This window comes from Scyliorhinus canicula, chromosome 3, assembly GCF_902713615.1.
Source record: "Scyliorhinus canicula chromosome 3, sScyCan1.1, whole genome shotgun sequence".
In the NCBI taxonomy this organism is placed as follows: domain Eukaryota; kingdom Metazoa; phylum Chordata; class Chondrichthyes; order Carcharhiniformes; family Scyliorhinidae; genus Scyliorhinus; species Scyliorhinus canicula.
In genome coordinates, this window is record NC_052148.1 from 195,766,852 (window position 1) to 195,790,250 (window position 23,399).

General features: G+C 49.5%; 1 protein-coding gene across 2 annotated transcripts in view; it reads left to right on the forward strand.

The window, feature by feature from the left end:
* Positions 1-23,399, forward strand: part of ednraa (endothelin receptor type Aa) — a 71,027-nt gene that overhangs the window by 35,220 nt on the left and 12,408 nt on the right. Inside the window, exon 4 of one of the 2 annotated variants that reach the window (XM_038791956.1) lies at positions 10,335-10,487. The exons of the other annotated variant lie outside the window; for it this stretch is intronic. Within the exon in view, the coding sequence (XP_038647884.1) occupies positions 10,335-10,487 (153 nt within the window). The remainder of the gene's footprint in view (positions 1-10,334; positions 10,488-23,399) is intronic. 2 annotated transcript variants of the gene reach the window in all.

Sequence of the window (23,399 nt, forward strand, 5' to 3'; positions counted from 1 at the left end):
AAGGGGGAGGGGGGGGGTAGACGCTCCCATGGGCTGGGGAAAGATATCGGGGAGGTGGGGGTGGGATGGCGGGCTATGGTGTCTACTCATTCATGCTGCCCATTTAGGTCATTGACCCTCTTCCTGCACTGGAGGCCAGTCCTCCTGGTCACACTCCCAGCACTCACAGCTGCCATCTCATTCCAGGCAGCACTGGCTGCCCCATGGCTAACCCTCCTGGACCCATGGGGGAACAGGACATCCCGCCTGGCCTCCACTGCGTCTAGCAGCCTCCTCAGGTCAACGTTCCCGAATCTTGGGGCCGATCTCCTCGGCACCATTATTGCGAGCTGCCTGGGGTTGGCTGAGCAAATGCTGTTGAAGTGCTGTTCGACTTTGTTAGCGGGAGGCCGACGAGCCTTCTTTTGTGGCGAGAAGTCCGTGCGGCCTCGTTAAGTGGACCAATTAACATTGAATAGCGTTGCCGGCCTCGCTGGGCCGAACGCCAGAAAGCTTGCGGCAATTCCCGCTTGCTACCACACTTTGAAATCTTTCCAAAGAATTGCGCCCGTCATGTTCTTCTTTGTCAATAAAGTTATCTTGGTTTACCCTCTTCCCTTTATCCATCAAGTCAAACTTCCTCTCAGACTTCCCTAGTTTAGTCTTGAATCTGCACTTCTTTTTAGTTCCATCCCCATCTTCCCTCATGACCAATCTGAGCTCATCACATCCATGAGACCTCCTCCTGCTCCCTTGACCACATTCCCACTAAACTGTTGACTACCCAATGTTTCTTTGTGCCCCCCCATACCACCCGCCTCTACCAGCAGACATTGTGAACGGTTCCTTCTTCTTAGAGACGACCCCTTACCTTTCAAAACAACCATCACCACCCATCTAAGAAAAGCATACTTTGACCCTCTTGCATGCGAATCCAATTTAATCTCCCTTTCTTTGATTGCCTCAAATGTGTTTTGCCTCCAATATCCAGGCCAATCCTTCCCATCGCTTGGTTTACAATGGCCAGATTCCTGTTCCTGCCACAGTATTGCGCTCCATTATACTTCCTTGATCATTCTGCATGAATATATTCAAGGTTGAGATGGACATTTTTTGGTACCTCAGGGATTCAAGGGATACTTTTTTTTTCTTTATTCTTTCATGGGCTGTGGGCACCGCAGGCAAGGCCGGCATTTGTTGCCCATCCCTAATTGCCCTGAAACTGAGTGCCATTTTAAGACTCAACCACATATGGGGGGACGGGGGCAGGAAAATGAATTTGAAGCTGAAGATCAGTTATCAGTGGGAAAGAAGGAAAACAAAACTTAAGAATTACAGGTACTAGCCTTGAATTTGGAGGGGGCTTCAGTCTCACTTCCCTCTGTGACCAACATGCGTTTATAGACCTCCTATATAAAGCTTTTAACATAAAAGGTTTAGTAATTTGAGGAAGCCAGCGGTAGAGAACCGAGATTTATTTAACCAGATACAATATTCTGCTCACGGCAGTAACTCTCTTCCACTCCAGTCCTTGCTGGGAGAACTAACTACACCAGGCTCTGATTGGGCCACCTCTTTTATGTAGAGCATGTAGCGAGCTCCAACTGGATGGCCTCCACCCCTATCTGGGAAGCTTCTATGGACAGATCAACAACGCTTTAGCTGTGATCGTGTGGAGGTTATAACACCCCTCCTCCATAAAGTCTGAAAGTTCCCCTTTAGCCGCCAACAATGGGGGATTTCTGCTCTACTTTACCCGCGGTTGTGCTTCCGCTGGTGGTGGCTGTGGGTCGGGTGATGTGTATCGTTGGTCAACTGTGATTTTTTTTTGGCCGACCTCCGAAGTGTTATTGCTGTGACCTTGGTCCCAGATGTGACATCGTCAGTGGGCATGGACACACCGTTGTCCATTTCCATGCCAGAGTCATCATTCTCCTGCTGGAGTGGGTGTTGGGATCCAGACAGTTGGGTCCCCTGGTTGGGTGGGAGGGGGGGGGGGCGTGGGGGGTGGGGGGGCTAGCACAGAGGAGATGTCAATGCTGTCGATTGGGTGTCATGAAGTTCAGGCTCCCCCTTCTTCAGGTGGTCCAAATGCATCCTCTGAACTCTCCCTGCATCCGAACGTCGCAGTGGACTGGTCCCGTTCTCTCCAGCACGACACCTGGGAGCCATCGTGCCGCAAATCCAAAGTTGCGGGCATAGACCATGTGCCTTGACTGCCACCCTGGCGTCCTCATGTCATGGTACCGCTTCAGCGCCTCCTGCTGCACCTCCACTTTCCTGCCGAGGTTTGGAAATGTGAGACTCAACTGGGTTCTGAACCGTGGGCCCAACAACAGGTCTGCCTGGGCAATTCTTGCCGTCACATGTGGCATTGTGCGGCGTTTATAAAGGAACCGTGTCAGTTGCGTGACCTTGGAACCGTGGTTTGTTTCTTTTATCCTCTTTTGAAATTCTGGACCGCTCTTTCCGCCAGGCCGTTGGACGAGGGATGAGACGGGCGGTCGGATGCCATTCCGCTTTGTAAAAGCAGCAAACTCTTCATTACTCTTCCCCGTGTCTGCGTTGGTTTCCCCTGGGTGCTCCGGTTTCCTTCCACAGCCCAAAAATGTGCAGGTTAGGTGGATTGGCCACACTAAATTACCCTTTGTGTCAAAAACGGTTAGGTAGGGTTACTGGGTTATGGGGATAAGGTGGAGGTGTGGGGTGTTCTTGCCAAGGGTTGGTGCAGACTCAATGGGCCAAATGACCTCCTTCTGCACTGTAAATTCTATGTCAATGTCTATGTCTACTAGTAAAGGGCATCCCATTATCCGTTACCAGGGCCTCAGGGATTCCATGGGTACTAAACGAGCACCATATCTTTTCCACCATGGTCCTGGATGTTGTCCATGATGACAAGGAATATAGACCCCATGAAAGGCCCTTCAAATTCCGCATGTAGTCACACCTTTGGGCATCCTGGCCATTACCATGGACGAAGGGAGTTTGCCGACAGGAGTTCTGGTGCTCCTGGCACAGTGGACAGCTGCGCACGACCCTCTCAATGTCACCATCGATGCCGGGCCATCAAACATAACTATGGGACATCATCTTCGAGGCGCCTGGGTGCTCACATACTAGGCCCTTCAGCGGGAACTCTTGACCCTGCGGTGGGATTACCACAGGAGCTCCCCACAATATGACACTGTCCTCCACGCTGAGTTCTGAGAATTTCTGGGTAAAAGGCCGGAGGGCCACAGGAAGGGCTCCCTGTATTCTGCTGCTGAAAAGCATGAAGCAAAGTATCGCCAGTCTCAGATCCCGCTGCATCTATGCGCGCATCTGAGTAGCCGTCACTGGCAAGGTATCCATAATGTGGAGATGCCGGCGTTGGACTGGGATGAGCACAGCAAGAAGTCTTACAACACCAGGTTAAAGTCCAACAGGTTTGTTTCAAACACTAGCTCCGAAAGCTCGTGTTTGAAACAAACCTGTTGGACTTTAAACTGGTGTTGTAAGACTTCTTACAAGGTATCCATAAAGTTGAGAATTGCAACCACTTCATCCGCCACTGGTGGGATGGGGCACTTGTAGCCAACGGAATACGACCGAGAGCGTCAGCGTGGGTGATCTGCGTACCCGGGCAGTGTCAAAACAAATATTCATACTGATGTGACCATCAATTCACTAGAGACACGATTGGAAGTAAACTGTGGTTTTAATAGTCTTACAACTGAGCCTGCCTGCGACCAGAGGAACTGAGAGCAGGCTTACGGCTGCAGGAGGTGTGGGCCTTGGGCCTATTGAAGGCCTTGTGCAGCCTATTATTTTGCACTTCAGGGCTTCATCCTGCCACCACTGGAATATTGTCCACGGCGTAGGGATGGCAATGTGAGGTGGGGTGCCCAACAGCTTTAATTTTGTGAACTGGTATTTAGCAGGGTGTGGGACCTCCTATGCAAGCCCCCTATGCTCATTAGGGGCACTTGCCCAGAGGTCATTCCCCCCTTTGGCCCCCAACCTCTGGCCTTGTGAACCTAGCCACTCCCCCAACTGCGACCTCTGTCAACTCCCTTGTCAAGACCCCTGACCCGTGTTAGTATGGGCTACTCAACATTGCAAAGTACTCAACATTGCAAAGTGCCAGAAGTGGCCACCGCTCTTGGCTGGTATTACGAGGACGACAGAAATGTCGGCCTACCCAATAGGCCAGCAGCTCCCTAAAGTTGGACTTCCTCCCGATAAAGGCAGAGATGTCTCACTTTAAAGAAATTAACATTGCTTCCTGCATTAAATTGCTGCGGGCTGCCCCATCTGGTTCGTGGGTGGGCTCCCCCTCCCAATGTTGCAGCCGGCAGGCTATGGAACCATCACTCCCCACAAATTCCAGCGATAATAATTCCCTTTACTCTCCCTCTCCAAACAGCCACCATTATTTAAAAGATTGGTGCTTTTTCTTGAGTCTGTTAAGCATTAAAATATGTTCTTTCTGTTCTGCCTCATTCCAGTTGTCTTCTATTGATCTCGTAAATTGAAATATGATGTTTGTGCCTCACAAGGACTAAATTATTTGTGGAATGTATCCAGAAGGCATTTGTCATGAAAAATAATTTGCTGTGGCGTGGGATCTTTGTGCTGATCCTGCTATTAATTTCTCCCTGGTAAATTTGGTTGGGAGTTACACAACAAACATCATGCAAGAACAATACTTCAATCCTCCGAGATGGTGCAAAAATTATAATAAAAGTAAATGTCCACAAATCACTGAGCAGTCAGTCTGGTTTGATTTACTTCAAACCTGATTGTTTACCTTTAAAGCCCTGTAGTAGCTATTTGGCTGTTGGAGTTGGTCTGTAATTACCTACTTTCAGTGAGCTGATTTTTCCAATGCACTGAAAGTACCGACTAAGTCCATTATGACAGTCACTAGGATTCAAATATCCTTCATTAGTTAGTGTCAGAGGCCTTCCTGTTTATTTCCTTTCATTTTATTTAATTATTTTTGATCCGTGGACCCATAATCAGAATGTGCCTTTAATTAGAGGACTCAAGTTGAAGCAACCTGCTTGTCAGGACATTGTGGGTGCGATTCTCCGCTCCCGGGAAATATCGGGAGGGCCGTCGTGAACTCGGCCAAGTTTCACGACGGCCTCGGAGGCCGCTCCTCGCCCCCTATTCTCCCCTCCCGGCGGGGCTAGGAGTGGCGCTCCGTAACGCCCGGCCGCAGGGGCATCACGCAGAGAATGTCGCGGCCGGCACGCCTATAGGCGTCAGCCGCGCATGCGCAGGTTGGCCAGTTCCAACCCGCGCATGCGCGGATGACGTCATCACGCAGAAGGCACAAACCCGTGCATGCGCGGTGGCCGTCTTTCCCCTCAGCCGCACGGCGTGGCGGCTTGGTCTTGCCGGGCGGCGGAGGGGAAATAGTGCGTCCGTTTTGGATGCTGGCCCGATGATCAGTGGGCACCGATCGCGGGCTTGTCCCCTTCCGAGCACAGTTGTGGTGCTCTATCGGCCCCCTAGAAGCCCCAAACGGGCATCCGGTGCCCGTTTCACGACTGCAGCGACCAGGTGTGGTTGCCGCCGTCGTGGAACGGTCGTGAACGGCCGGCCGCTCGGCCCATCGGGGTCGGAGAATTGCCGGTCCCCGTGAAAAATGGCAAGCGGCGATTCTTCCGAGCGGGGGCAGGGGGCGCCAGGGGAGCGTGAAAATTATCGGGGGGCCCTCCCACGATTCTCCCACACTGCATGGGGAGCGGAGAATCGCGCCCTGTGTTCCAGGTGTTGTATTTTTGAGAGGAGAAATCAGAGGCTTTGGTGCCAAGTGGATCTCAGGAACCAGCTTTGGAGGCAGTCGGTTTGATTGATCGGTTGGCAACTTGTGTGAAGGCCAGGGGTGGTGTTCTATCTGACAACAGTCAGTGATTGGTTCCTGCATGATGCTTTCTCAGAGAGCAGGACAGAACACCTTGAATAAGACATTGGAAGGAGAAGGAGCAGTCTCTGTCTTGCTGAACGAACTGCTTTATTCTTCAACCAGTGAGTGTCTGGCACATCTTTGCTGTAAACCTATGATCCTGAGTTCACAGAAAAAGTAGGAAACCTTGCCAAACCCTCTAAACCCTCGAAGGAAGAAGAGCTGGGTTTTCTCCCTCTCTCTGCTGCTGGTACCTGCTGTCTCTCTGAGTCTGCAATGCAGATCATTACAAGCTCAAAGAAGAGTGCTCAACTGAAGGCCTAACCTTCAGAAAGACATTAACTAGAAGTAATCCTAGTTTATTAAAGATCATTTGTCCTTTTATTTTATTAAGATTTTCTTTGGGCGAGATTCTCCCGCAACAGGCCGGATGGCCCGATGCCAAGAGCGGCGCGAGCCACTCCGGCGTCGGGCTGCCCGGAAGTTGCGGAATCCTCCATATTTCCAGGGGCTAGGCCAAATGGCCGCTGTGGGCCGGCGCGAGTTGCCACATGCACAGAACCACCAGTGTGTTCTGGCGCATGCGCAGAACCTCCGGCGTGTTTCCTGCACATGCGCAGGGGGTTTCTTCTCCACACCGGCCATGGCGGAGCATTACAGAGGCCGGTGCGGAGGGAAAGAGTGCCCCCACGGCACAGACACGCCCGCAGATCGGTGGGCCCGATCGCGGGTCAGGCCACCGTGGTGGGTCCTCCTCCGGGCCGGATCCCCCCCCCCCGCGCCCCCCCCCCCCCCCCCCCCCCCCCCCGCCCCCCCCCCCCCCCCCCCGAGGACTCTGCTAGCCGCCCTCCAAGTCAGGTCGCGAGAGGGTGGACCATATCTATTTCACGCCGGCGAGACTGGCCGAAAACGGGTGGCGGCTCGGCCCATTGGCGCCCAGAGAATTGCCGGGGGGGGGCGGTGCCAATGGCCCCCGACCGGCACGGCACGATCCCCACTCCCGCCCAAAAACCGGTGCCGGAGAATTCGGCAGCCGGCGTCGGAGCAGCGAAAAAAGCCCTAGTCGCCACATTCCGGCGCCTGTCAGGGTACACTGAGGGAGAATTCAGAATGTCCAAATTACCTCACAGCGCGTCTTTCGGGACTTGTGGGGGGAAATCGGAGCACCCAGAGGAAACCCACGCAGGCACGGGGAGAACGTGCAGACTCTGCACAGACAGTCACCCAAGCGGAAATCGAACCTGGGACCAACAACTTGGATTTCTAAGGTGTCTGATGATTCTAAGATGCTTTGGTATGAAGCAAAATTTAACAGTAAGGCCGGCAAAGGGATATTAGGACAGATGATCAAGAGCTTGGATGAAGAGGTAGGTTTTAAGGAGCGTCTTAACGGAGGAGCAAGCGGGAGGTGGTGGAATTTAGGGAAGGAATCCCAGTATTTAGGGGGAGGCAGCTGACAGCACGGCTGTCAATGGTGGAGTGATTAAACTCAGGGAAACTCACGAGACCATGATTGGAGCAGCACAGAGATCTCAGAAAGCTGTAGATCTCCAGGAACTTACAGAGATAGGATGAGGCAAAGGCAGTGGAGGAATATGAAAACAAGATGAGAATTTTAAAATTGAGGTTTTGGCTGACCAGGAGGTCATCTAGGTCAACAAGCATAAGAATAATGAACAAGACTTGCTGCATGTTGGGATGTAGGCAGCATAGATTTCTGGGAGCAGACCAGGAAGCCATTGGAATAGTCAAGTCTAGAAGTAACAAAGGCACAGATGAGTCTTTTAGCAGTAGATGAGCTGATGCAGGGTGGAGTTGGCCGTGTTACAGAAGTGGAAATAGGCAGCCGTTGTGATGAAGTGGGCATGTGGTTTAATGCTCATCTCAATGTCAAATATGACAGCAAGGTTGAGAAAGGTCTGGTTCAACTTCAGACAGATGTCAGGAAGAGGGATGGAGTCAATGGCTAGGAACCAGAGGGCACGATCCACCGGCCGTGTTGCACCCAAAAAGCAGCGCGGAACGGCCGGTAGATGCTGGGAGATCCCTCTTCTGGGATCTACCCAGATCTCGCGAAACGTCATGATCTGAATCCTGCCCATATTGTGGGTGGGATCACTATTATGCAAATCTGCATCTGAGAGTGAAACAGTTAGGGCGGGATTCTCCGAATCCCCGCCAGGTCGGAGAATCGCCGAGGGGGCAGCGTGAAACGCGTCCCTGCCGGCTGCCGTATTCTCTGGCGCTGGGGTTTTGGCGGGGGCAGGAATCACGCTGCGCCGGTCAGCGGCTGCTGGTAGCGGCCACCCCGGCGATTCTCCGGCCCACGATGGGCCGGGTGGCCGCCCGTTTTAGGTGGGTCCCGCTGGCGTAAATCACAACAGGTCCTTACCGGCGGGACCTGGCTCCACCGGCGGCCTGCAGAGTTCTCAGGGGGCACGGGGGGATCTGGCCCCGGGGTGCCTCCACAGTGGATCCACGGGCCAATCCACGGGCGGGCCTGTGCTGTGCAGGCACTCTTTCCCTCCACACCTGCGCATGCGCTGTGGTGACGCCAGCACATGCTGGTGCTCCCACGCATGCGCCGGCCAGCGGAGGCCCTTCGGCAACGGTTGGCGTGGCGCCAAACACTCCGCCGCCAGCCTAGCGCCTGAAGGTGCTGAGGATTCCGCACCTTTGGGGCGGCCTGACGGCGGGGTGGTTCACGCCAGTCCACGGCACCGGAGTGGCCCGCCCCACCCGTTCGCGGAGAATACCGCCCTTAGTCTCACTCTGATATGCTTCAATTTGATTTTAATTTATTGTCACCTATACGGAGGTAGAGTGAAAAGTATTGTTCAGGCAGATTGTTCCATTCTTGAAAAACATAGGACAAACAATAAATACACAATGTAAATACATAGACATAGACAGACATCGGGTGAGCATATGGAGTGTAGTGCTAAAACGTAAAAGAGAAAGGTTAGAGATAATGTTAGTGTTAGAATTAAGTTTTAAAAGGTTAGTACGGTTATAAGAGATGTAGGAAGAGGATCTGTGGGAGAGAGCTCGCAGAAAGTTGCATGCTCCGGTGCCATTAAATGTTTTCCCATGACCTACCCGAGGTGCTGGGTTCTAACCAGCGCTGGTCTCCACAACAGCCTGTGGTGGGCCTCCCAGGGGATTTGAGGCTCTCAGGTGCTAGCCCTCCGGACAGGGTGCCACCGTGGCACTGCTGGAGCCACCTGGGTGCCAGCCTGGCATTGCCAAGGTGCCCAGGTGGCACTGTCAGCTGGCAGGCATTTTCCCCGCAAAGGGGATCAGGCCTGGGGGTGCAGTCGGGTCGGGGGGGCCGAGAACCCCCTTATGGGTGAGCTCCTCCTGCAATTAGCGCCGGGAAACACCCGGCTAAACGTGTTCGTTACAGCACTCTGTTCCCATTCGATTAGATCGCACCCAGAGTTTAAAGGGGGGATCAAAAATAGTGGCTTTGATCTTCCCAATATTTGGAAAAAGGAATTTGTGTTCATCCAGTAATGGATATCTGACAAACAATGGGACAAATAGAAAATAGTGGGATTTGAGGGCTGGTGATCAAGTTGATCCGTGAATTGTCAGTGTATTGTCTTTCTCTTTCTACCTATAATGATATGTAACCATAGAGTATCAGGGCAGCGTACAGCGGGGAGTAAACCATGACAGACCTCACACATATCCTTGATTGTAGCTGGGTACAGAACAGGAGGGAAAGCTTCACTGTCATATCAATCCACAGACAATATGCACCAGAGAGAAATTCAGAACTGCGGGGAAAATAACTTCTGATACTGAAGAAATGTTTAAATTAAGCATTAGGTGTATCTTATAAATAAGATGTAATTTGCAGCTATAACCACTGTTTTCTAAAAAGAACAACTGAAATGTAAGGTGTCTGAAATCTGAATAAAATCTCTAAAAAGTGTAAACCATAATTCAGTCAGAATCTGAAGTAGAAAATGTTGCTGAATACTGCAGGAATTGAGTCTCTGTTGCTTGTTGGAAAATAAAAGTGTGCTACATAGAACAATTACTAGGAATGCACACTAGTTGGAAAGCTAAATGGCATGTCATTAGTAAAGCTGGGTTTCTCACACTTGTTATGCAAGGTACTAAGAACACCACGTATACTAAGAGCTTGTGGGGGGATTTAAAAATAAAAGGGTGACCAAGTCCACCAAATTTGCTCAAAGATCTCTGCTCTCAGGAATCTGGCCAGGGTTCAAGCGAGGAGGCCCTTGTCTTGGTAGAGCTATTCTGCCATTGCAATCAACTGGAAATATAGGCCATAACTCTTTTCGACCATTGTGGTGCCCTGTAGTATGGGCCTTATCTTTTCAATATGTAAAGAAAATGGCACTGTGTAGATATTTGAAGATGTTCTTCCTGTGAATGCTCTTTTAGGTTTCGGTCTCACGGAATGCTCTTTGTTTTCTTTCAGTTCTACATCAGAGTGAAGGACTGGTGGTTGTTTGGGTTTTATTTCTGCATGCCCCTGGTCTGCACGGCTTTCTTCTACACTCGAATGACCTGTGAGATGTTGAACAAGAGGAATAAGAGTTTCAGGGTCGCCTTGAGTGAGCACTTGAAACGGGTAAAATCTTATGACTATCAATTAACGTCAAAAAGGAGCTGTGCCCAAGTCTAAACATATCCCAGATTCCTTGGTCGAAAGTGTCCCAGTACTTGACTGAATCGGCCTTGTCTCACCAGTTAATGAATAATTTACATACCTTTCACATCCTTTCCAGTCATACGCAGTGGGACACGATAGCACAGTGGTTAGCACAGTTACTTCACAGCACCAGGGTCCCAGGTTCGATTCCCAGCTTAGGTCACTGTCTGTGCGGAGTCTGCACATTCCACCCGTATCTGCGTGGGTTTCCTCCAGGTGCTCAGGTTTCCTCCCACAGTCCAAAGATTAGGTGGATTGGCCGTGCTAAATTGCGCTTAGTGTCCTAAAAGGTAAGGTGGGGTTATTGGGTTACGGCGATAGGGTGGAGGTGTGAGCTTAGGTAGGGTGCTCTTTCCAAGGGCCAGTGCAGACTCGATGGGCCGAATGGCCTCCTTCTGCACTGTAAATTCTATGATTCTTTGACAACTTTTGTGAACAACTTAATAAAACACATTGCACCATTAATAATTCCTAATAAAAGTATCACAAAGTTGATTCACCAACCCAGTGCTTCCCATGAGAAGCCAGGCTCAAGGCGAGTAGATCCGAAACTATTTAAAGGTACTCTCAGTGTGATACCAATTCTCCAGCAGCATCCTCAGCTCACATAAGTAAATTTGCTCTTAATTCCTTCTTGGTCATTTTAACTTCCACTGGTGGAGAACTGACTAATCCTTTTCTGAAACGTTATCAGATCTTCACAAGCAATAGTAGATTTTTCAAAACACAATATGTTAATCTCACCTCCCCACCCCTCTCCATTTTCAACCTGTTTGAACCTCTATTTCTGCTGTAATTGTCTTTAAAATAGAGAAAACAGTTCCTTTCTTTACCATTCTCGCGATATATCGTCACCATGTTGGCCTTTTGCTCCCTCAATTTTCCTCATTATCCTAAATAGCTAATTTCCTGATCTTAGAATCCATAGGATCCCTACAGTGCAGAAGGAGGCCATTTGGCCCATAGAGTTTGCACGGCCCTTTGAAGGAGCACACTACCTAGGCCCACTCCCCTGCGCTATACCCATAACCCTACCTAACCTGTACATCTTTGGACACTGTTGTAACCTGCACATATCCTACTGGGTGGGGAAAATTGGCTATCCCATGGATTCTTCTTCAATACGGGGTAGGGCAATCCTTAACCTTTTCTGTTGTATAAATTGAGCTGGCCTGTTGGTACCGGCTAGAGAGAAGACCAGTAGCAAAGTACTGGTGCTGTGTAAATATTAGTGTAAATAAAGTTAAGATTTGTTTGTCTTAGCAGGGTGGTGCAGTGGTTAGCACGGCGCCGAGGACCTGGGTTCGATCCTGGGCCCTAGTCAGTCTGGAGTTTGCACATTCTCCCAGTGTCTGCGTGGTTCGCACCCCCATAACCCAAAAAGATATTCAAGGTAGGTGAAATGGCCATGCTAAATTGCCCCTTAATTGGAAAAAAAGAATTGGGTACTCTAAACTTATATTTAAAATAATATGTTTTGTTTGACTCACAAACTCATGTTGGACTCTTCGTGACCCTCAAAAAAGACACTAAGAGGATACTTAGCGTGGCCAATCCACAGAACCTGCACATCTTTGGCTTTGGCTACATCTTCCGCTCGACATTATTCTTTTCTACAGCGAATAAGGTTCATGCCCACTTTTTAACAAGGTGGTCGAAAGACTGAAAGAGTGTTGCTTTGGAAGGAATCAGGTTTTTTTTCTATTTATTTGCTGTGATAAAGTATAATTTCAGTACACTGTTAATTTACCGTCTCCAAAATCCTCATACGTGTTCTACTTCTTAATTCAGCACCTCATGAATCTGGTTGTCAAACCTGCGTGCCAGATTCAGTCATGTAGAACACATGGATAAAATCCCAATGATTGGCGTGTAAAACTAGCTGCCAATTCCCGTATGTTTTGTGTCGTAGCCCTAGATCAATTTGAGCCTCAGTAAGCCCATACCAAATTTGTATTTCTTTAGCTCAGTAGTTCTACTTTATTTCAAATGAAAATGAAAATCGCTTTATTGTCATCAGTAGGCCTCAATGAAGTTACTATGAAAAGCCCCTAGTTGCCACATTCCGGCGCCTGTCCGGGGAGGCTGGTACGGGAATCGAACCGTGCTGCTGGCCTGCTTTAAAAGCCAGTGATTTAGCCCAGTGAGCTAAACCAGCCCCTGGTTCATTATTGTAGATATCAGAATATAGGAAAACATGGAGGGCTCCGGACCAATTGACCTTTTGATGGACACTCTTTCCTTGATTGTCCCTGCTTGTTAACCATTATAACTTTTGTACATAGTTTTGGGATAGTGTGTTCAGGAACTTAAGTGGCGAGGGCAGTGGCTCCACAGATCATGTGACCAGTTTGAGGCCAATTGCACAGGAACACACAAACGCAGCCAATTGGGGAGTTTGCGTGGGGCCCTGGGAGCAGGACGATGGGCAGTGTGGACCAGGGAGCTGAAGTGTAAAAACCTGTTGTATAGTGTTCTGTGCTTGTTATCTCACTGCCTTTGCCTCTCATCACTAATCCCTTTTGTTTGTTACTGGGAGCCTCTAGTGTAGGTCTCGAGCCACCACACTAATCTTCAAATAATTGTATGCTTTTTATGCCAATTTTACACCATCTTCAACTTCTTTAATTAGCCATAGATGACACAGCCTCCTCCTCCTACAGTCTTCCTGGCTGGAATGTATTTTTTCTGAGTGTCATGAAATATCTCAACTGTCAGCTACTGCATTTCTACTGTCTTATCCTTTAACCACTTTCCCAGTTCACTTTTACCAGTTCAGGCTTCATACCCTTGTAATTGCCTTTATTTGAGTTTAAAACACCAGTCTTAGATCCACTCTTCTCTCTTTCAAACTGAACGTGAAATTAAATCCTGTATGATCACTGCCGACTGGAGGCCCCATAGCTATTGGGTCATTAAATAACCCTCTCTCATTGCACATCACCAGGTCAAGGACAGCCTGCTCTGCGGTTGGCTCTCGAATATGCTGCCCTAACAAATTGTCCAAAACACATTGGGTGGCATTCTCCCATCTGAAGGCAGAGTGTTGACGACATCGTTAAAACTGGAGACTCTCCTCCCCCACTTTAGTTGTGTGACTTGCAAGAACACTGGTCCCAGCAGTCAGGTGAAGACCATCCCAATGATACAGCTTCTACTTTCCCCAGTATTCCCCAGTATTTGCACTAGTGCCTTATAAATCGAAACTCATTTCTCCCACACCAAGCTTTGAGTAACGCATTAATCCCTTTTTATATACTTATGGTTGTGGTCCTTCTTTATAATTTAGCCCCTAGCTGCTCTATTCCTGAAGCAAAACCACTTTCCTATTCCCATCTATATCATTTTTGTTTTAATAAACATTTTATTGAGGTATTTTTGGTATAGTAACAACAACAAAATAAACAATACAAATGAGACCATAAACATAGTGCAATTTGCAAAATGATTTTTTCCATCCTCTCTACTGGATCCCAAACGTACAGAAGCAGATCATCCGCATAGAGTGAAACCCTGTGCTCCACCCCCCCCACCCCCCCCGGACCAGTCCCATGCAGCCCCTTGAGGCTGTCAGAGCAATTGCCAACGGCTCTATAGCCAGCGCAAAGGTGGGGAGAGGGGGCATCCCTCTCTCATCTCCTGGTGCAGTCTAAAATAGTCCGAAGTTGTCCTATTCATCCGTACACTTGCCACAGGAGCCTGATACAGTAACCTGACCCAGTCAATAAAGCCCCGCCCGAATCTGAACTGTCCCAGTACATCCCACAGATAATCCCATTCTACCCGATCAAAAGCCTTTTCTGCATCTATTGCTGTCACGACCTCCACGTCCCTACCTCCCGGGGGCATCATGATCACGTTTAACAACCTTCTTACATTGGCCAACAACTGCCTGCCCTTATCAAACCCCGTCTGGTCCGCCCCAATAACGTCCGGAACACAATTCTCAATCCTGGAGGACAACATTTTGCCCAGCATCTTGGCATCTACATTCAACAGGGATATTGGCCTGTAGGACCCACACAGCTCTGGGTTCTTGTCCCGCTTCAGAGTCAGCAAAATCGTGGCCTGTGACATCATCGTGGGCAGCACCCCTCTTTCCCTTGCCTCATTGAACATCCTCAACACTCTCCCCAATATCCCAGAGAATTTTTTATAAAACTTTACTGGGTACCCATCCGGACCCGGGGCCTTACCTGCCTGCACAGCCTTCAAGCCCTCCACTATCTCTTTCAGCCCAATTGGGGCCCTCAGCCCTTCTACCCGCTCCCAGTCCACCTTTGGGAAATTCAGCCCCTCTAAGAAGTGCCTCATCCCCTCCGGCCCCGTAGGGGGTTCCGACCTATACAGCCTACTGTAGAAATCCCGAAACGCCTTATTCACCCCTGCTGAATCTCCAACCAGATTCCCCTCTCCGTCCTTTACTTTCCCTATCGCCCGAGCTGCCTCCCTCTTCCTAAGCTGCTGTGCAAGCATTCTGCTGGCCTTCTCTCCATGTTCATAAATCGTGCCCCCTCGCCTTTCCCAGCTGCTCCACCGCCCTCCCTGTGATCCGCAAGCTAAAAAGTCCCGTTCCCTTAAAATCCCTGCCTCCGGGGTCTCTGCATACCTCCTATCGATCTGTAATATCGCCTTTACCAGTCAGTCCGTCTCTGCCCTGTCCACCTTCTCCCTATGGGCCCGTATCGAGATCAGCTCCCCTCTGACCACCGCCTTCAATACTTCCCAGACCATCGCTGCTGAAATTTCCCCATGTCGTTGACCTGCAGGTCGCTTTGAATGCATGTCCTCAACCGCTCGCACACCCATTCATCCGCCAAAAGTCCCACATCCAACCTCCAATGCGGGTGCTGGTTACTGTCTTTACTAACCTGCAGGTCAACCCAGTGCGGAGCATGGTCTGTGATTGTAATCACCGAGTACCCCATGTCCACTACCCCATCCAGAAAGGCCCTGCTCAAAATAAAGAAATCAATCTGGGAATACACTTTTTGCACGTGTGAGTAGAAGGAGAACTCCTTCACCCTCAGCTGCCCAAATCTCCATGGATCCAAACCCCCCCCCCAATCAGCTCCATGAACCCTCTTAGTTCCTTTGCCATTGCTGGCACCCTGCCCGTTTTTGAGCTTGACCGGTCCAAGCCAGGGTCCATAACTGTGTTGAAATCCCTTCCCATGACCAACCTGTGCAAGTCCAGGTCTGGTATCTTTCCCAGCATCCTCCTAATAAACTCCACATCATCCCAATTTGGCGCATATACATTAACTCATACCACCTGCACCCCCTCTAGCTTCCCACTGACCATAATGTACCAACCTCCCACGTCTGAGACTATTCTACACACCTCAAACACCACTCGCTTATTGATCAGGATCACGACCCCTCTTGTCTTTGAATCTAGTCCTGAGTGAAGCACCTGGCTGACCCAGCCTTTCCTCAGTCTAACCTGGTCCATTACTCCAAGATGCATCTCCTGCAACATTACCACGTCCGCCTTCAATCCCCTAAAATGCACGAACACACGTGCCCTTTTGACCGGTCCATTTAACCCTCGAACATTCCAGGTGATCAGCCTAGTTAGGGGGCTCATTGCCACCCCCCCCTCCACCGATCAGCCATCCCCTTTTTTAGGCCTGCCTCCAGCCCGTGCCCCGCACCTCCACCGATCCATCCCGAGGCAGCCCCCAACCTCCTCTCTGTCCCTCAGCCCAAGTCCCTCCCTCGTCAGCAGAATATTCACTCCCCCCCCCCCCAGCAACAACACCCTGTCACCCAACCCCTTTCCTAAAGCAAACATATGCACCTCCCCCACTGCGCTTCCGAGAGCTAGCTCACCCAGCTAGCTTGGTGGCCCCCATCCCTGGCGCCAGATAGTCTCCCACCTATTGTTCCCCCCCCAACTCATACAAACTCCAACATCAAACAATCCCCACACAATTGCCCAACAGAAAACACAAAGATCAAAACAAGCATACCTCCATCCCCCAAAAGTGCAAATTAAAACCTCAACTCACTCAGCTCTACTGCTGATTCCAAATCAATGCAAACGGCATCACAAGCATCTTCCATAAAACGCAAAACGAGAAACTTTTTTACAAAAACAGAGAAACAAAAAGAAAAAACAAAAACATGAACGTTGAAGCCAAGCTTAAAAGTTCTCAGTCCACCACCAGCCCTTTCTTTTTCGCAAAGTCCAACGCAACCTCAGGCGACTCGAAATAGAAGTGCTGATCCTCATGCGTGACCCAGAGATGGGCTGGGTATAATAGTCCAAACTTCACCTTTTTCTTGAAAAGGATCACCCTGATCTGGTTGAAGCCTGCTCTCCTCCTGGCCACCTCCACACTCAGGTCTTGGTAAACCCGCAGGATGCTATTGTCCCACATACAGCTCCATGTCTGCTTGGCCCACTGTAGAATACGCTTCTTATCCAAGAACCTGTGGAATCTCAACACCATTGCCCTCGGGGGATCTCCCATTCGTGGCTTCCTTGCGAGTGCTCTGTGAGCCCTGTCCACCTCCAAGGGCCGGGCGAATGCTCCATCCCCCAGCAGCTTCTGAAACATGTCTGCGATGAATGCCCCAGCGTCCGTTCCTTCGGACCCCTCCGGGAGCCCGGCGATTCTTAGGTTCTGTCGGCTGGACCTATTCTCTAGGTCCTCCACCTTCTCCAGGAGCTTCTTCTGCTGGTCTCTCAGTATCCCCACCTCCAGCTCCACCGCAGTCTGATGTTCCTCCTGCTCAGACAGAGCCTTCTCCGCCTTCTGGATCGCCTGATCCTTGGTGTCCAATCTGAGCTCCAGCTGCTCAATTGGCTCTTTTATCGGGTCCAAGCAGTCCCATTTCTGCGTAGCAAAGCCTTCCTGGATGACTCGCATCAGCTGCTCCATAGACTGCTGGGTCGACAAGCCAGAGGTACGACCCTCCGCCATTCTGTTTTCTGTTGCAACTACAGCCCAAGTCTTCTCTATCTTTTTGTTTCTGCCCTTACGAACACTTCTAGTCCTTTTCTCCTTGCACCGAAGTGGGAATTCAGTCGAGAATTGCCACTAACATCCGTTTTACAATGTAAGTCCGCTAGAAAATCGTGGGAAAAGGTCCAAAAGTCCGACCAGAGCGGGAGCCACCAAATGTGCAACTTACTCCTTCATAGCTGCCACCGGAAGTCCCATCTATATCATTTAACCACAACAATGAATCCTGCCCTTCCCATTGCAAGTTCTTTCCCAGCCCCAAGATGTTCCATATCTGAGCACCAGCCAGACAACACAGCCTGCTGGACTTACGCTCTTAGTTACTATACAATCCATCTCTACCACTATATTCCTATTTACTTTCTGCATATGAATGGCTTCCTGTATCACGGTGCCATGGTCAGTCTGTCCATCCACCATGCAGCACCACCCACCTCACCATCCATGCAAGCTACAAGGTCCTCAAATCTGTTCGGTAATTTCAAGGTTTGAGGTTGCTCCACTTTTCACCTTCTCAAGTCTCCATATCTTCCTCACTTGCAGTCGCACCCCCCTGTCGCTGACGAGATCAGAAAACCCTATCCTTTTTTTAAAAAATATTTCTATTGAGGTATTTGAAAATTTTTATTAACCATAAAATAACAATCCCCCCCCCCCACCGCCCTTCCTGGAATACTGCATCTGCTGACATTTTAATTTTCCCCGAGAAAGTAGCCCAACGGCTGCCACCTCCGGGTGAACCCTAACATTGACCCTCTTAAGGCAAACTTTATTTTCTTGAGACTGAGAACCCCAGCCATGTCACTAACCCAGGTCTCCACACTTGGGGGCTTCGAGTCCCTCCACATTAATAAGATCTATCTCCGGGCTACCAGGGAGGCAAAGGCCAAGATGTCAGCCTCTTTCACCCCCTGGACTCCCGGCTCTTGCGACACTCCAAAGATTGCTACCTCCGGACTCGGCACCACCCATGTTTTTAGCACCGTGGACATTGCCTCAGAAAACCTTCAAAGCTTCGGGTATGCCCAAAATATGTGAACATGGGCTTCCCGTGCTCCTCACACACCTATCCTCTACCCCATAAAACTTGCTCATCCTCGCCGCTGTCATGTTTGCCCGGTGGTCTATCTTAAATTGTATCAGGCTGAGCCTGGCACATGATGAGGAGGTATTAACCCTGCTTAGGGCATCCGCCCATAGACCCGCCTCTATCTCTCCTCCTAGCCCGTCCTCCCACTTGCCCTTAAGCTCATCCACCGGAGTTTCCTCCGCCTCCGAAAGCTCCTGGTAAATATCCGATACCTTCCCCTCTCCCACTCAGGTACTGGAGACTACTCTGTCCTGTATTCCCCGTGGTGGCAGCAGCAGAAAGGCTTTCTCAGGAAGTCTCACACCTGCAAATACCTAAACCCATTCCCTGCTGGCAATTCAAATTTATCCTCCAAGGCTTTCAAGCTGGGAAAGCTCCCATCTATAAATAGATCCCCCATCCTCCTAATTCCTGCCCTTTGCCATCTCCGGAACCCACCATCCAGCCTACCCGGCACAAACCAATGATTATTATAAATCGGGGTCCAAACCGATGCTCCCTCCACTCTCTTATATCTCCTCCACTGCCCCCAGATTCTCAGAGCCACCACCATCACTGGACGTGTGGAGTATTGGGCTGGTGAGAACGGAAGAGGCACCGTTATCAGTACTCCTAAACTGGTGTCTTTGCACGATGCCGCCTCCATCTGCTCCCATGCCGACCCCTCCCCCACTACCCACTTCAACCACAACCGCACCCAGTCAATAAAGCCCTCACCAAACCCAAACCTTCCCAGCGCCTCCCACAGGTAATTCCACTCCATCTGATCAAAAGCCTTCTCTGCATCCATCGCTACCACCACCTCCACTTCCTCTCCCTCTGAGGGCACCATAATAACATTCAAAAGCCTTCGATCATTGGCCTTGAGTTGCCTGCCCTTTACAAATCCCGTCTGGTCTTCCCCTATCACCCTGGGACGCAGTCCTTTATCCTTGTGGCCGGTATCTTAGCCAGCAGTTTGACGTCCACATTCAGTAGAGAAATTAGCCTATACGACCCGCATTGCTCCGGATCCTTCTCCCGTTTCAGGATCAATGAAATCGTGGTCTGCGACATTGTTGGGGGGAGAACTCCCTTCTCTCTTGCTTCATTAAATATCCTCACCAGCAGTGGGCTCAATATCTCTGAAAAACGGGGCAGCACGTGGCACAATGATTAGCATTGCTACCTACGGCGCTGAGGACCCGGCTTAGAATCCCAGCCCTGGGTCACTTGTCCGTGTGGAGTTTGCACATTCTCCCCGTGTCTGCGTGGGTTTCACCCCCACAACCCAAAGATGTGCAAGGTAGGTGGGTTGGCCATGTTAAATTGCCCCTTAATTGGAAAAAAAATAATTGGGTACTCTAAATTAAAAAAATATATATCTCTGAAAACCTCTTATAGAATTTGACTGGGTAGCCGGCAGGCCATGACCAGAAAACCCTATCCTAAGGCGTATGACTGCCTTCTGGAAATAAAGGTCCAGTTAACTTGCTCCCTCCTTGATGCTGAGCAATATCTGGAGCTCTTTGATTTTGAGCCGAAGCTCCTCCAGCGGTCACCATATACTGCAGACATGTTTGCCAAGGATCATACTGGTGTCCAAGAGCGCTCACAAATTGCAGCTGCAACACATCTTTATTGTGTTTTAATTGACTAATTAATTAATAATTTTCTTAATGCCTCTCCTCATCACCACTTACACTAATTTAAACCTTGGTAATAAAATAAACCTTGCCACTCAAAGCAAACAGTAGTCTCGCTAGCTTTTTTCTTTCTGCTTGTGTTTCCTAATTAATTATAAGCTACTTAAGAGATTTATTGGGCGGGACAGCGGCGCAGTGGTTAGCACTGCTGCATAAGGGGCAGCACGGTGGCGCAGTAGGTTAGCCCTGCAGCCTCACGGCGCCGAGGTCCCAGGTTCGATCCCGGCTCTGGGGCACTGTCCGTGTGGAGTTTGCACATTCTCCCCGTGTCTGCGTGGGTTTCGCCCCCGCAACCCAAAGATGTGCAGAGTAGGTGGATTGGCCATGCTAAATTGTCCCTTAATTGGAAAAATGAATTGGGTACTCTAAATTTAAAAACAAAAAGCACTGCTGCCTACGGTGCTGAGGACCTAGGTTCAATCCCGGCCCTGGGTCACTATCTGTGTGGAGTTTGCACATTCTCCGCATGTCTGCATGGGTTTCACCCCTGATGCACCTTCAATTACCACAAGACGAGAATGATGGAACAATTGAGGCTTTATTGAACAAGATGTTGTGCCTCCTGTGGCTGCAGCACCGGAGAGCACACACTTTTATACGTCGCCTGCTGGGCGGAGCCAGCAGGCAGGGATTTACCATTGTACCTCTAATATGCGGGCAGTGCCATAATATATAATATACCACTAGTGGTGACTACCACAACCCAAAGATGTGGAGGTTAGGTGGATTGGCCACACTAAATTGGCCCTGAATTGGAAAAAAAAATAATTGGGTACTCTAAATATATTTTTTAAAGTTTTATTTATGATTTTCTAATCGTCGGCTATTCACACACACCCTAAAAGCAGCATAGAACCATAGAAACGTGATGGGCAGAAAGAGGCCATTCAGCCCATCATGTCTGCACCGGCCAAAAAAAATAACTAGCTGCTCATTTTAATCCTGCTTTCCAACAACTGGTCCATAGCCTCGCAGGTTACAGCATTTCAGGTGCAGATCCAGGAGGTGAGTATTTTAGCCTCAAAACCAACTTGGATAGCGAATTCCAGATCCTCACCACCCTCTTGGGTGAAACGTTTTTTCTTATGCCTCCTCTAATCCTTCTACCAATCACCTTAAATCCATACTCCCTGGTAATTTACCCCTCAGCTATGGGAAACAGATTTTTCCTGTCTCGCCTCCTCATAATTTTGTATACTTCAATTAGGTCACCCTTCAGCCTCCTCTGGTCTCAGGAAAACCATCCTAGCCTTTCCAATCTCCCCCCATAGCTGTAATTTTCAAGGCCTGGCAACGTGCTTGAAACTTTTTCACAGTAACTTCATTGCAGTGTTAATGTCAGCCTACTTGTGACAGTAATAAAGATTATTATTATTAAATCTCCTCTACACCCTCTCCAGAGAAATTATGCCCTTCCTGTAATGTGGTGACCAGAATTGTACACACAATTCCAACTCTGGCCGAACCAACTTTTTATACATTTCCAGCATTAAATCCCTGTTTTTGTATTCAGTACCTCTCCCCATAAAGGAAAGTATTCCATATGCTATCTCGATCACCTTGCTGCCTGCTGCTCTCCTGCTGCCTTCAAGGACCTGTGAACATGTACCCCAAGGTCTCCCACTTCCTCAACTCCTAAATATCTTCCCATTTGCTGAGTATTCCCTTATTGTGCTTGTCCTCCCCAAATGCATTACCTCATATTTTCCGGAATAAATTCCATTTGCCACTTCTCTGCCCTCTCAACCAAACCATTGATATAGTTCTGAAGTTAACAGCTATCCTCTTCACTATCAACTACAGACACTCTTTAACAGCAGTTACACAACCAGTCAGCTTACGGCTTTCCTGTGATGTGATGCTCAAACTCAGTCAGTGGGCACTGATTCCTGAAGGTCTCCAGGGTACCGCTTTGTAACTCTCCATAACAACTCTCTCTTTTGTCTCGCTGTTCTCTCTCTCTATGATTCCGCTCTATAACTCTCTGTGGTCTTGCTGTGCTCTCACTCCATGAGTCCTCTCTCTAACTCTCTCTTTGGTCTTGCTGTGCTCTCGCTCTCTGGTTCCTCTCAGTAACACCCTATTTGGTCTCGCTGGTTCCTCACTATAATTCTATCTTTGGTCTTGCTGTGCTCTTTCTGTGGTTCCTCTCTTTAACTCTTTCTCTGTGGTCTGCTGTGCTCTCTCTCCATGTTTCCTCTCTATAACTCTCTCTGGTCTTGCTGTTCTCTCTCTCCGTGTGAGGTTCCTGTCTATAACTCTCTCTGATCTTGTTGTACTTTCTCCCTGTGATTCCTCTGTATAACTCTCTCTCTCTGGTCTTGCTGCTCTCTCTCGCTCTCTCTGAGATTCCTCTCTATAATCCTCTCTCTCGTCTTACTGGGCTCTCTCTTCATGATTCCTCTCTCTAATTCTCCCTTTGGTCTTGCTTTGCTCTATCTCGCTGTTCTTCTCTATAATTCTCTCTTTGGTCTTGTGCTCTCTCTCTGTGATTCCCCTCTATAATTCTTTCTCTGGTCTTGCTGTGCTCTTTCTATGCGATTCTTTTCGATAACTCTAGATGACAGGCAGCTTCCTTGGAGATTGTTCAGGTGAAGGATATAGGAGGTGGGCTGGTGGCTGTGCCCGAGAAGGTGAAGGCAATCGGAAAAAAAGCAGGCGGGTAAGGTGCTGGGACCGGATGGGTCCCTGGTGGAATTTTATAAAAGGTTTGCTGACCAGCTTGTACCATTGTTAATGGAGGCATTTGAGGACTCACTGTCTCGGGGGTCGCTCCAGAGACGATAATGTAGGCATCTATCTCGCTCCTTCTGAAGGAGAAGGACCCGGTGGTCGCTCCGGAGACGATAATGTAGGCATCTATCTCGCTCCTTCTGAAGAAGAAGGACCTGGTGGTCGCTCCAGAGACGATAATGTAGGCATCTATCTTGCTCCTTCTGAAGGAGAAGGACCCGGTGGTCGCTCCGGAGACGATAATGTAGGCATCTATCTCGCTCCTTCTGAAGGAGAAGGACCCTGTGGAATGCGGTTGTATCAGCCGATTTTATTATTGAACACAGATGTAAAGATCCTGGCAAAGGTG